The sequence below is a fragment of the Rhincodon typus genome, chromosome 28, assembly GCF_021869965.1.
Source record: "Rhincodon typus isolate 14 chromosome 28, sRhiTyp1.1, whole genome shotgun sequence".
Classification (NCBI taxonomy): Eukaryota; Metazoa; Chordata; class Chondrichthyes; order Orectolobiformes; family Rhincodontidae; genus Rhincodon; species Rhincodon typus.
In genome coordinates, this window is record NC_063359.1 from 17,255,442 (window position 1) to 17,271,016 (window position 15,575).

The 15,575-nt window shown below is 39.7% G+C and overlaps 1 protein-coding gene across 1 annotated transcript in view; it reads right to left on the minus strand.

Annotated features, from left to right (window-relative positions):
- The window catches only part of akna (AT-hook transcription factor), a 150,546-nt gene that overhangs the window by 11,304 nt on the left and 123,667 nt on the right, over nt 1-15,575 (minus strand). Inside the window, exons 15-18 of the mRNA XM_048613521.1 lie at nt 15,088-15,238; nt 14,602-14,754; nt 12,813-12,925; nt 898-1,020 (exon numbers count right to left, since the gene is read on the minus strand). Of these exons, the coding sequence (XP_048469478.1) occupies nt 898-1,020; nt 12,813-12,925; nt 14,602-14,754; nt 15,088-15,238 (540 nt within the window). The remainder of the gene's footprint in view (nt 1-897; nt 1,021-12,812; nt 12,926-14,601; nt 14,755-15,087; nt 15,239-15,575) is intronic.

The following is a 15,575-nucleotide window of genomic DNA, read 5'->3' on the forward strand; positions in this document are numbered from 1 at the left end:
TCATCACCAATTGATCTATTGTTGATTGAAGGTTTAGACAAAGCCTGGCCTGCTGTGCTCCTCCAGCTCCACACAGAGGATGGGGCCACGCTTTGTCTAAACCTTCAATCAACAATAGATCAATTGGTGATGAAATGATCTCATGAAGGCAAAGGAAAGGGCGGGGTGGATCTAATACAAAGGAGGTCGTAAATATCCGTGTGGATCTCAGAAGAGACTGGAGGTGGGATCCAGGGCTAGGGAGGCTTCCATGTGGGGCCCAGAATAACACATTCACTCCTCCTGGCTCCACAAAGGAAATTTTACACTCAACATTGAGGCCTTTGTCATCTGTCCCACAGATTGCAGGCTCAGTTCGGCCTGGTCTGGTCTCATTTGAAATGCAATAGAAATCATTAGACCTGGATTGGTATTTATACACAAGTCTCTCAACCCTGTCAAGACCAGTTAAAGTTGATCAGCAAAAATGGAGCAGGAAATGTAAATTTGAACAGCTTGCCTATCTGCTTCCCATTGAGAGATGAATTAAAGTTGCCACAATAGAATATGCAGTCACTTAGTTTGAGATCAGTGAATCACAGGTTTTTATCCCTGGCAATTTGATGGAATGGAACTCTTGTAGGATGGCATCTATCCATCCAATCCTTTACTGTCTAAGTGGATCAGGAGGCTGATGGTGCCTGTGATCCATGATCTTCTAGTGGGAGCTGAGTAAGCCTAAGAATATGCCCTATCTCTTAACAGTCCAGTCAGAGGAGAGTAGGAGGTAGGAAAGCATCTGGCCTCAGGGAAACATTATACCATTATGTGATCGGTAGGGCTTCAGAGCAGTATTACCAAATTCATTCAGTTGTAAAATCATTCTTTAGCACATAATAAAATTCATAGCCCTTTTACCTGTGTATGGTCCTTTGACTTTAACAGGCCTGTGTTTTTGTCTTTCACGAGAAAAAGATCTCCTGCTCGTCTGACTAACAGAAACAGGTTGAGGGATAGGTGAAGATGCATCTGACTCAGCACCTGGAAGAATCACAGTTAATACAATATCAATGAAGACAAAAAAACTTAAGATTTTCCATTTCCTTTTCACTTCTCTCCTCTCAGTTAATCTTACCCTGTTCAAGGTTTTTTTAAAATTACCTGCATGATATGGGACTTAATTGAGAGTTATTTCTGTTATGCTGCAACAACTATACATTGCATGGTGTACAGTCCATAAACCTATTGATCTCTCCTCATTGCCTCATTCTAGGAGAAGAATGCAGCAAACTAAAGATAAGACACCTAATGGGAAAATAGCAGACAAGGAGGTCGTGACAGTTTATGGTAAATGTTGTTGACACATGACTGGGATTAACTGATTGCTTTTACTATTCAGATAAGACCCTAGTGCAGATTGTATAAGGACATCACTGATAACAGATTGTGACACAATGGTGTATAAACGCTCATATCTATCTACACAATCAGAACTCTTGTGAAGTTTTGTCCTTCCGTGCACTTCTAAATATTTTAGTTTGTCTTCTGTGGTTAATGAGAACTATTGAGAGTATCTAATTTCTGCAAAATCATGTTAGGCCAGGCAACATGCAGTAATACAGTAACATGCACCTCTCCACTAACAAAATAATGCTGCCATCAAGTTAGAATGCCAAGTACATGAAAAAAAACTATTTGAAACTGTGGTGTTTAGCCGTTTATACTGTGCAGCCAGTTGAAGTGAACTTCAGTTCATCAGTTAGATTGCTGGAGTACACTGACTAACAATGTTTGGATAAGTTTGCAACAAATGGTGTTTTTATGCAGTAAACTGTGTTCAGCAGTTCATTCAAATTGATAACCGAAAGGCTTTATAGAATGGTCCCACCTTTGATTACATAGAATCATATAAAATATACAGTAACACAAACACATAATCCAACTGATTCATGCTGAGATTTATACAGCACTAGCGTCCATTCATTGCATTTCTAATCCTATCAATATATCCTTTCTATTCATCTTCCTTCGTGTGGTACTGAGCCACGTTTAATCATATCTGACCTATTTACCTCAAATACTCTGTGATACCAAGATCCATATTCTAACTACTCTCTGATTATTTCTCCTGAATTTCATAACAGATTTTCGTGATTTTTATAAATTTATAGTTCTGAGATTTGGTCTCTGTCACAAGTGGAAACATCTTAATCTCTTCCTTTTCAAATACATTCATAATAAGTTTGGAGCTGATTAGCCTTCATAGAATTTTAAAGGTTTAACGTTAGAAGTAAATGTTCAAGTAACTTTTGTTTGCTTTCAGTAGAGAGAACGTATTGACAGGTCTTGTTATTCAGGACTTTAAAATACAAAAAGTTGCACAATGATACAAATGTTAAGTAACCTGTTTAGATGGACTGTTTGTAATTGGAAGTCATAGGTCGGAAAATCAGCAACAATCGTCTGTTATGGACCTGACCAGACCCCCTCAAAATATTTTAAGAAGATAGCCTAGACCCGAACTTTTTCTAATACTTAAGGCAAGTGTAAAGTGCTGTGTTCCAGATGCAATGTGACTGGTCAAACTAATCAATGTGAAGCAAAACACAGTTTATTTAAACACTATAGTTAAAATACAATCAAGAAAGAGGAATTTAAAATAACAACTCTATTGAAAAACTTAACAGAATAATAAATACAGTACTATTAACTATTCCAATATAGTAATATCCCACTATCACACCTTTGACAAAAAGGCAAATTCAGAAGAACAGATTTTGTCTCACATGTAATCGAGTAGTCTAGGAAGAGAACCCCCAGTTTTTGGCTGTAATTGAGAGAAGGAGAAATAGCTTCTACTTCTTCAAGCCCACAACAGCAACTGCTTAAAGCTAAACATGAAAACTAGAGATCCTGGTCTGTGAGAACTGATCACACCCAGCCAGGCTGCTTCTATTGTTCCAACTTTAAAGAAAAACCCAAGGCCTCAGAAGCTGTTTGCTTGACTGGTTATGGCAGACTGCTTGTCACCTCTGTCTTACAACCTCTTTTCAAAATAAAAAAGGACAAAATAACATCTTAAAGCCATGGCGTCGTCACACATCTGACACTAAGGAGATTTGACATTCCTCACAGAAGATTGTATGGAAATTGTGTTCAAAATTTGATGTGCCTTTGATGTGATTTTTATAATAATGGGGAAGGTCTTCTGTTCTAATGGTGTCAGGCAGAGTACTGGTAAGGCAGAAACAGCTCGACTTAATCTCTTGGCTGAAGAATAGTAATAAATTGACTTGCATTTGAGCTCTTTTAATCCAGCATATGTAGGACACAGGACATGAGCTATTTTGCCTAATGAACAAAAAGCCACTGATGCTCATATTAGACAATTACCGTGAAACAATAATTTTGAGAACAGTGCTGAAGGGGCATCTGACCGAGAAAGAATTGGGGAAGGGGAAAAATACTGGTGATTAAAAGGCAGGTGTAAACTATGATAAAAAGGAGCTGGATATGAATGGGACCATGTTGGTTTGGATAGGATTGAGGTTTATAGAGGAAGATAAATATTTAATGGGGCACCATAGGTCACAAACTGTTGGGATTGAGGAGATGGAGGTACTGACTGTGGAGACAGTTAAAAGATTTATGAAACTTTGTAACCTTGCTGACTACTTTAGGGGATTGGGGAAGAACATAAATAAATTTTCTATTTCCAATTTTTCACAGTTACTGGCCTGGGTGAATGTCTGGTAAATGGATCTCAGATCCAGATCACTCATGACCTAACTGAATGACAGAATAGGCTCAAGAAGCTGAATAGCCTGTTGGTGTTCCATACGCTTTTTCTACTCTTATGGCAGTTTTCATTTGCTAATGAAATAATGAACTGCCAAATATTTTTGTAACCTAGTTTTAATACCAATAAATTGTGACTACACTGAATCAGGCTCATTGACATTAATCTTTTAAACTGTCTTGATATCACACAGGGAACATTGTAGCACAAAATTTACCTTTATTTTTACATATTTCTGTCTATTTCCCCATGTACGAAAGGAAAAGTATGGAAACAATGTGGATAATATCAATTCTTTGTTAAATTAATTATTACCCATCATTTCTCAATACAGCTTATTGTGGACAGGTTTGTGAACCCAATGTTGGCCATGGGAAGTTGAATGTTTGCACACATTTTCAAAGCTGATTCTCATTAATGGCAGATACTGTGGATTGCCTATTATCTTCCTATAGTTTTGCTTTATTCCTGAGTCTCTAAAACAATTTTTCTTATTTTCCTTCTTCCACCTGCCTTTGGCTTTCAAGTGCCCTCAAACAGTCCCTATAGTTCAAAACTTGCCTTTCACATACTGCACATTACACAGAAGAGAGGCAGTGACTGCAGGTCAACATTCATCGAATTATATACGCTTGAGAAGTATTTAGAATATGCCATTTCTTCAGACAAGAAGTACCTTCAAATAGTTATTCCTCTTCAAATGCTCACAAGCCTGTGTTACTAGTTCCTCATGCTGGCTGCAGTTTTGTTCTATTAACAACCCATCTATTATGACTGAGCAAGCATTCCAATTCAAAAAAAATACTTGATGGCATATTCAGACAGGAAGGTGAATTAGGAACTGTATGTCAGCTAACAAGTAGTGTTGAGTAAATGTTATTTGGCAAGTCGAAAACTCAATTTATTGATGTGTTTTCTTAACAATGAAACATAACACATTATTACAGGGTGTTACATGAACTTTATTATCATGACAAACTGCTAAATGTAAAGGCAAAATTCTGTACCCTCTAGCACAGTGGGAAAGAAGTTGTCTGTTCTGACAGTCGAGCATCTACAAGCACAATCTCTAGTTCGTGTTCACAAGAGTCATCAAAACATTGGCAGTGCTTTGCAGGGAGTTCCTGAATGTCATTATCATTATATTTTGGTGGAGTGTGATTATGGGTATTCATTCCAACTGACAACACCCAGCACTACTATTATGATTCTGCCCTTGCAAAATTAGATTGCACACAAGAGAGCATTTTGAATCAGACAATGAAAGTAACCATGCTCCATGGTTATATATCTACTGATGATGTAGCTAGTAGCAGTTTGTTTGCACAATGGTGCATTCTACTGGTTTAACTGTACTTGGTACCAGTTGGCAGAATATACTAATTGATAACATGCAGCTGATGGCTGAGAGAAAGCAGGATTGGGTTTTTCACAGAATATGTCCTGGAGGCGATGCTAATGTTTGCACATTTGTGGATTAGTGTCTGTGTGCATGTTTGTGTGATTACACACGGCTGTGGGTGAGGGTTGGGTGGTGGTTTGGGGGAAGGGTGGTACTGATTATTGACTTGAGCTCATAGGCGGGCAATTTTGAGTTACAGCATGATTCAATTAGATGATTGACACGAGTATGTCAATGTCAAATACATGAACAATCTGATTTCTGATGCCCATTCACGAAAAGGCTTGGTGCAAAGACCCCTAATAAATTGCTGATTTTCTGGAGGTATGTTTTAATATCATTGTGTAATTCAATGAGTTCTTCCAATAACCTATTGTTTCTCTTTTGTTCCTCCATGATCTCCCGCCAAAGATTAAGATTACTGTTGCATGAATATAAACAGCTTTCTGAAAAGTGAGATTTTCGGTTCCCTCCCCCCATCGCACTTTCCTGCCTTGGTATTGAACCACAGTGCGCTTCTTCGTTTTTGAACTTTTTCATGCTGTCTTGCATTGTCTTTTCTGGGACTAACTTCTTTTTAATCTCTTTCTCTTTTTTCTGACTGAGGCGTTGAATAGGATGATGATGATGATGATGATTTGTAGAGGGCCTTTCTGCGTTAGTAACAAAATATTTAACATTAAAAGGTGAGCGACATTTTGACCTTTTAAAGCGTTACGATGCTAGTCACTGCCGTGCTCATTTTTAACAAAGCTCCTATTTTACAAAGCCAGGGTTGAGAGCCTTAAAACTCAACTGGCCTGTTGAACATTATTTCAAACTGCATAGAACAAACAAATGGATTTCCCCATCTCAAAGGTGCCTAGATTACTAGAAATATTGAAAACAAACTTTTGCACTGTGGCATCGATACAACCAAAGACAAAGCATTCATTCCATTGCAGGGGTTAGACAAAACCACGTAAACAGTATGACAAGACAAATGACCCACCATTTAATGCTTTCAAACCAACACAATAATGGGCCATTATGTTCTGTGTAAGCAAGACTCATAGAGCAGACGTTCCTGCCCTCCCCAAGGTGAGTTTGGTCATGTGGTGGGGAGTAATTCAGTGTTAAGTTGAGAAGTGGGAAACCCTCCCCCTCCCAGTCTCTCTCCTGCTCACATCCAATAAATGCTCATATGTAGGAATCCCATTCTGCTGCTGTTTATCACCCAATGTTGAGCCGGGGGACCTGGCATGGGAAACCTGAAAAGCAAAAGGCTACTCGTGGGGGCTGGCAGGGTGGAGGGATGAGGGGTGTGATTCCGGGGAAAGACAGCATTCCTGCCCTTTCTTCCGACAACATTACTCTACTTAATCCCCACTCCACAAACCCCCTCCTGCCGTCACTCACCTGTGGCCTGGGGGTTTTGGCGAACCTAGACCTTGGGTGGTTGAATTGCCAGCAGTTAGCATGACTTCCTCTGGCAAGGCTGCCGAAAATGAAGGGCTGCCAGCTTTTAATTGACTGTCACCTCTTTGCGTTGATCCTGGGAAAGGTCTTCCACTGCCTGATTGGCATCATGAGGCTCTTGTCAGCTCTTCAGCCAACAGACAAGACTTGGTCATCTATATTTAATACAGCCCAGAGTGGCAAAACCACTGTTTTAAACTAGAACTTAGTAGTTCACTATCAGACATACTCTTCTGCCAAGTGTATAAGGAACATTTGGTTAAAGTACCAGAGAACTCCTGGTGCTAGAGAACAGGGGCTAATTAACACCTAGGAGGGAGTAAAGAAAGTGGAAAACAGTGAAAAAGCTCCATCCACCACATTATTACCACTTGCCTTGTCTGTATCTCTTTGTAGTCTCCTCACAGCTCACATTTTCAGATTGCTAATGATACAAAGCTATCTTGCTATATTACTCTTGGCCTCTTGTTGAAGTCGTATAGATGGATGGTAAATATTTTAAGCTCTAACTTATCTGGTTATATGTTTTTATCTCATGAGCAGAATGTAATAAATTTTGAAAGAATTAAGCCTTTGAGCAGGAATCAGAGCCTGGTCACAATGGAGAGAGCTGTGAATGCACAGTGTAAACTTACCAGTCCATTTACAGCTGCTTACACCTCTTGTCTTTTCCCCTGAAATTCAGTACCATGTTCTTCTCAGGTCCTAACTGCAGACAGTCCCATGATTAAATGTGAGAAGATGCAATGTGTCTCAACTTTGGTATTTTTCTCTGTTTCTGTACAAACTCAAGATACCAATAATGTTGCTCCCTAACAAAGTATTTTCACTCTTCTCCCTATAAATAGCACATTTTCTCTATTTCCAGATGATTCAGGTGCAGCTACTTTCCTTAAAAGTTCTCGTCAATTGTTTCACCTTGTCCTGCCGGCAATGAGGCCTCTCTGAAATATAGTTCCACAGACTTTGGCTGCCCTCAGTAACTTCTCCACATAGTTAACCCATTGGTATGAGCTCAGATGGCAATGTTAGCACTTTATTCAACATTAAGTAGTGTCAAAGCCGAATCAGGTCAGTGGGAAGGTTTTGAAGAAGGGGCACTGTACTCGAAACATTAACTGTTTCTCTCTCCACAGATGCTGTTTTTGTTTCAGATCTGTGAGAATTCTGATTTCCCTAACACAAAACAGCTGCTGAATTCTTGTGTCCAATAAACCCACAGGCTGAGATTTGTCAACACTGAGACAAATGATTAAACAAAAAATGTCTGTGGTTTCAGCTTCTTACCAGATATCCAACTGCCCAACTGTTCTCCCTGAAAGATAGATTAAAATCCTGAAGATTGGTTGGTGTTTAACTTTCAATTTTCTGGCCCCTGTTTTTCTTGAATACTGCCTCAAATATCACACTCGCAGGTTTCAGCAGCCTTCAAATAACTTCTCTAAGCGCATTACTAGCAATAGTGGGGAATGTTTTAAAATCTTCTGCAGTGAGTTGAGTCAGTATTTTATGTTGCTATTTTGTCTGTAAAGAGCTGGGAACTAATTAGCCAGGAACCAGTTGTATGTATATGTGTTGCAGTGGGCAACATTCACAGCTTCAGTGGGGAGTCAGCTGTTGTGTAATGTGGTCTCTATCAACAACGTCAGGCAACATGGTAAAGTGGAGTACTTAACTTTACAGGCTTAAACTGTAATTACTTCCAACATCTAGGAACTGAAAGACAATGTGAAGACGTAGTGGTCAAGGCGAGATTTGCTTGCATTTGTTACTCTGTAATTTCACTTACCATTTGTAGAACAAAGCAGTTCAATGCTGTCCGAACTGATTGTGGTCTCTGAACAGCATTTCTGTTTGCCTTTGGAAAGACTGAAAGAGTGCATGAGTACAGGAGCCTCCTGAATGCGAAATGCTCAAACTACTTTCAGGAGTGCCCAGCACTGGTAGCCTGGAGGGAATCCTGGGCTGAGGTTTAATCTAACTAACCTGCCCACAATGGCTGGTATACCAGGGGTGAACTGGTAATCCATTTATCAGAGATGTAGACTTTGCCTTGACTGTTTTAAGTCAGTTGCGATTCAGTGCCCTGAGGTTCAGTGAGGTCAGGAATGGTGGATAGTATCTCCCTTTAATTTGGCAGGCACCAGATGGACGTTCTCGACAATGCTTCTCGGAAGCACACACCTTGTAGTGTCACTCATTCCTCTCTCCATGTACTTCGTCAGGACTCCAGCTAAGCTGTCAACATTCACCCTCACATGCCATTTCACTCCCATCCCTTATGGTGACACTCCACAAATTGTGCGGTTCCATGCTGAAGTAGACCAGGTTACGGTGAAGCTTGAGCAAAGGCAGTGATTTCTAATGTTGTGAATGATTTGTGTTGGGGGGAGTTGGGGGCATTGGATGTTTTGCCATAAAGCTTTGGGGGTTTCCCACAATGGGCTTCTCTTGCGTTCAGATGAGGGGTTGAAAACACCCTGGTAACATCTGGTTCTGCCTCATTCTGCCTCTCCTTATCTTGATGTAGAGTAGTTTGCACCATTCCACAGCTCCAGGGCTCTCTGCATTATGCGGTGTAAAGCACAGCAGATGCGTGTTATTCTAAACACTCTTGCAGGGACGTACTGAAGACCTGAACTGCTTCTTCAGCAAACCCAATGGTTTGGTCCATGTGGTTATGGGGCTCCTGCTGTATCTCTCCCTATATCATTAGGGCTTTTTACAAGTGTCATCATCCAAACTTCAGGCACATCTTTGCCTCCATCGAGTCACTCAATCACTCATTCTACATGGACAATGTGACTGTTGGAGAATGAAGACATTCTGGCAGCTTCCAAGATACAAGGCACTAAATATGGTGCAACAACATACATGAAAAGCTTCCCATGGAAAACATTGCATTGGTCACCCAGGAGATACGTAGAGGGTAAAAGGTTGGGGAATTCTGCAGATGTCATCAGCAGAGCCCTGGAAGGAACTGGCGATGAAGAAATTCAAGTCCATGTTGTCCTTAGTGGTGACTGGCAATGCCTGATGTTCTGGTCCCTTTGAAAAGGAATCTTGTTCCAGGAGACTGCCACAAAATTTTCAGCTCTCCTTATGTTTCTGTTTCATCATGTTGAGGAGCTGATCTTTAGCATTTGGACCCAGTACTGAAGGTACTGCCTCCTTTGAGGAGGAACTTCATGTCTTGCCCCGCTCTCTTCTGGAGTAGCATACAGCTTTAAAGGGAAGCAATGTTGATATTAGTGTTGCTCTTACTGCTGTTTGTGTTGGTGTTGTTGCTCCAGGGTAAAAAAAAAATTAAGCTGCTGCCATGCTGAAATGAAAATTGGCAGAATGAAATGTAGATCAAAGACCAAGATAGGTGAAGTGACTCAAAAATTTGGAAATCAGCTATAAAGCAGTGACAGCACACTCTCAAAGCAAGAGCTGCAAACGCAAGCCTTACACATAGGTAAAGAAGCAGCTAAGCAGTTTCACTCTTCCAAGGCTTATCAGCCTTCAAATACCACCAAGCAGTGTATTCCTACTGCACTGTCATTGTGTTACCCCTTGTGAGGTCTACACAGTTCCATGTACCGGCTTTTATACACAGGAACCTAGATTAAAGGCTGAATTAATTGTGTCTTAGCCTGTCAGTGTTGGAAACCTGACATCTCCACATGTGTTTCTCCATGTGTCTCCAAACAAGCACTGGATCATGTTGGGTCACTGACAAGCCAGTATATAACTGGGGACTTAAGTCCCCTGCCCTGAAATTTAAACCTCAGCTGTAGTTACTACTTGAATAATCAGATTCCAGCATGAAACCTAGCTTCATCATATTTTATTTTATTCAAAAACTTAACATGGTGATCTTTCACTGAGACGCAAGTATGTCTGGCTGCAGTTTAAACTGACAATAACACAGAAGTTTCTACATATTAGTTTAAAAAATAGAATAAAACAAACCAAGTTGTCTAAATATAACATAGTTTCCAAACACCTGACAAAGCAAAATCCCATCTATTCCTCAAGCCCGACGCTTTATAGCAAATCAAAATCAGTCCTGTGAGCTGCAAAGCCATTTTCCTTGACTCTCACAATGGAGATCTCAAACCTTCTCAGTTTTGAATAACCAGTGGAGATTTCTAAGCAAATGCACTGTCACAAACTGAAACCCTCACACAGAATCATACAGTACAGAAGAGGCCCTTCAGCCCATCAAGTCTGTTTTGCCAACAATGTACTACCACCCTAATCCTACCTACTCACAACAGACACACAGCCTGAATGTCATGATACTTCAAGAGCTTATCCAAGTACGGTTTAAAGGTTGAGGCTTAATGCCTTGACTACCTTCCCAAACCGTACATTCTACTGGTTGGGAAGGTTTTTACTCAAATCACTCTAAATCTCCTGCCTTTCACTTTAAAATTATGGCCCCCTTGATAGTGACCCTTCAACCTCCCTTAGCTGTTCTGAACAAACTCCTTTTTCTAGGAGAAACTATTTTTACATCTGCCTTTAGTCAGTATCTTTCAAACTGAATTCAAAAGCTTTTGACTAACTCTAATTCCTACAAAGCTGATGGTTTGACATTTTTCTGCTCCTGTCATAAAACCCAAAAATATAAACAAACTTCCACTAACATTCCAGAAGGCCTTCAACCATCTACTCTCTGACAATTACTGATGTAAAATTATGGTTCTGGAAAATGTGACCTAGTTAATTATTAAATTCATTCATAAAAAGTGACCAACACACAAGTTTGAAACTTTGAAATCCAAACTCCGAGAAAAAAAGTTAGATATAAATTACACACCTTTCATCACATTCTCATACCAGAGCCTCAATCAATCCCAGCCGAACCCGCAGTTAAAATGCTGCCCTATCTCTCAAACTTTTTAATAAGTACAGCCACTTTGCAAATCCACTAGTGGAGCAAAATTCTTGAGGTTTGCACCAAAACTATAAGGGTTGAGTTAACCAGAATGTATGTCACAATGTTCTTGATCCTTCCAGAAACTGAATAATGGCAAAGCTATGGAGGGAAAATAAGAAACAGTTTTCCTCTTCCATTAACTCCACTAAGAGGCATAACTGCCATATTAATTAATTAAGGAAAGTGTGGGTGTATCATGAAAACCCCAGCTCAACACATCATCATTCCAATCATACAGTTTTCAAATTGTGACTGCAACTCATTCTGATGCTACAGATGTGCATTCAAAATACAGAAAATGTACATGAGTCTCAGTGAGGGAAGCAGTAAAAAAAAACCCAAAAATTGTCCAAAATGTTGCTACAAAACCTGAAATTCTTTGGGTATGCCGTACCAATAACACAATTTTAGGCTTCAAATTACACCCAGTTTGAATGAGTATGAGTACAGAAATGTTGCACTCTTTGAACTTATGCAAACTCTCACTGAATCTATGTAAAAGAGTGAGTAAATTCAATTTACAATAAAAAGGATCATACATCAATTGCTCAGAAATTTTCTCACTTTTATTTGAGTGGAAAATCAGCACACTTACACAATTGCCTCTGTGTAAGATTTCAAGAAATTCACTGCTAATATACTTTTATCCCAATCTCTGGCACAACACTTCAGGTTTACATCAGCATAACATTTATATTCCCTGCTATGAAACACACACACACACACACACACACACACACACACACACACTTGCAGCCAGCATAGACTTCACATCCAATAATATAAACTGTGCCACCATGCGCCAATGAGGTGAACACAGTTTCGCCATAGGCCAGAAGGTGAGACTCTCCCCAGCATAAGCAACACCCTGTTTGGCAACAATCAGGTGTGTCCAATGGTTGATGTATTAACTTTATATCTGCGCAACCACCAAACTTCACTTAATAAAATTCATCGAGATCCAGAATATAAAACAGGTGAAAATATGTTCTGATCCACAGAGCACTTTAAATGCAAGTATGATTGAATAAAACTTATTAATGCTCAATATAGTATTAAGTTGCATTTTGGCACCAATAGTACAGGTAAGTGTTCAGTCACCTTTGCCCAATACGGATGAGTGACATGTGCAGTGTGGCTGGTGTAAATGGTGAGAGTTGTAATGGGAAAACATTACAGGAATCAGTTATCAGAATGAATTGGCCAATTAAATTGTCTTGCAAAAACATTTTGTGCTCACTTACTTATTTCTAGGTCCGACTTGTGCTGTGGAAACAATTTGGAGTTGCTATGACTTGTTGAGGATTTGTTCCAAGCTTGGTCCTCCATCTTTTCCAGATGTTCCTGTGTGTGTTTCCTTACAAAAAGAGAGAATACATTGAAAAGAATGACCACTTTGAGATCCGACATGCATGTTATTCAAGGGATATGATACCGCAGCATAATAATGATTCCTTATAGGTATAGGAAAGAACATAAGAACATAACAATTAGCAGCACAAGTTGGTGATTTAGGCCCTTAAGCCTGCTTTGTCATTTGATATGGTCATGGCTGACCTCAACTCCACTTTTCTGCCTGCTCCCCATAACTCTCCAACTCTTAGCAATACGTGCTTTCCAATCCAAAACAATAGAAAAGCACTAACCATTAACCCCTGACTGTAAACGGTACCATGCCAGTGCAGAGTCAGTTGTGGTGTCAATGATCATTGCAGTGTCATCAATGATACAGAACGTCCTGTTATCAATAATCAAAATGTTGTGTTTTGGTTGAATCTGTATCATAATCTTATTAGAACTTTGAAAATTTCATTCGTGGCTGAAGCTTGAGAGTATGGTTAATAAAGCAATCAGAATCCTAAGCTTCGTTAATATGGGCATAGAATACAAAACGGGAACAATAGGTTAAACTTGTACAAAACATAGTTTGGCCTCAACTAGATTCTGCACTTCAGGAAGGATGTGAGGACATTAAAGAGAGAGTGCTGAAGAGATATATGAGAATGTTTCCAGAGTAGCTTCATGGAGATAGTTGGGGAAATAGAAGGTCTTTTCCTTGGAGGAAAGCAGGCTGAGAAGAGATTTCATGGAGATACTCAAAATCATGAAGAGTTGTCACAGAGTAGATGATCTCATTAGTGGAAGGTTTGAGAGCCAGAGAGCACAAATTGAAAAGTCATTTGCGATAACATGAGGAAAGAAGTTTATTGCAGAGTGAATGTTTCAAATCTTGAATGTATCGCCCGGGAGTGTGGTGGAGGCAGGTTCAATTGAGGTATTCAAGAGCGAATTAGATCATTACCTGCATAAGAGGAATGCGTAAGGCTACGGGGAGTAGGCATAAGATGGTACTCCAGGAACTGTTCCTTCAGAGCGAAGGCAAAGATATTACAGGCTCAATGGCAACCTCCTGTGCTCAAACAATTCTGTGATTCAACCTCACTTTCCCCCTTTAAGACACCCTTTAAAATGTTCCTCCTTCTGTAGGTTTTTTTGTCGTCTCATCTAACATTGCTCTCTGTGGCTTACCATTATGATAGTGTTGAACAAATTAATAGCAACACAGAGTTTGGGAGCAAGCCTTCTGGTGTAGCAAACTCATTTGAATAAAAATGGCTCACTTTGACTGGTAAAATTCAGTTAAGATATATGAGGGAGAAAACAACAAAAAAAACAAAGGAAGAAGAACCTTCAAGGCATACTCTGCAACCAATGAAGTTGTGAAGTGAAATGTGACTGTCAAATTGCTCACAGCACAGTCCCACGAAACAGCAATGAGTTGATCAATTTTTTGATGGAATTTGTTGAGAAATACTTTGCGTTCAGGTTAATGGGATAAAAAAACTACTTTTTTTTTCCAATAGTCCTACGGATTCTTTGATGTTCACCTCAGAGGCGGATGGTTCCTTGGTTTAACATCTCAAGGGTTCTTTTTTCTCAATTTATGTCACCTTCATTAAAAAGGGCGCAATGGGTATTGATGACAAATAGAATATCTCTGTTGTTGTAGCACTATTACAACAGACAATGTACCTTGCTGCTCTCCATGGAGAATACTGCTTATCAATACGGCCTTGAAGTCTGGTTGATGGATTCTTTTCAGAATCTCCTTGGGGCTTATGTAGTGTCTCCTCCAAACGCTGTCTGAGTTGGGAGACCTCCATTTGCAAAGCCTGAATCACCTCACTGAAAACACAACATCAAATGCAAAAGGTTAAAGATGCAAAGAAAACATCAAATCGACTTAGACCAGATCAATTCATTCACAAAGCATTTGTAATTCAAAAATTAACTTAAGGGGACTGATACCTTTTAGTTAATTGTCTGGACCAACAGGTTACCCAAGCAGGAATTAGTTAAACTACAGACCCATCAATGCCAAATTGAATGTTAGTTATGTTAAGTTGGGGTTTATGCCCGCGAAGAGGTTTCTGCAGCCACTTTAGATTATTAATTGGCTTATTTTTAATTCTACCAAAGTGCTACTTATATATTTTATAGTTTCGGATTAATACTCACTCTCTAGCTGAGTGAATGCTCAAAGGACTGGAACTGTAATGGACTTTAGGATGGAAAGTTAACGGTGAGGAGTTCAGAGATGAGCGATGGCGCCTCTGCTTGGCATAGGCACTGAGGCCATTTTGAACATCAGGTTCGGACTCTGTGCGGCCTTAAATAAAGTAAAGACACATCTTTTCAGGCACACTTTATTTCCCAGAAGGAATTACTATTAAGAAAGACCACTCCAATATTGACTGAATATTTGAGAAAATGCAACTTCAAATATACTTCCATTGCACTATCCTTGCACCTTAACACAATTATCACAACAAGACCCTTTTTCACATTCTCTTCCTTTGGCAGTCATTGTTAGGCCTTGTCTGGACAGGATGATCGACGTCCCCGAATTTAGGCCATTTTCCACTGTGCATACCCAGTTGCACACGATTTGAATGAGGCCACCTTAAGGTTATTTCACTTAGGGCACTTATGGAAGAGACAGGAAG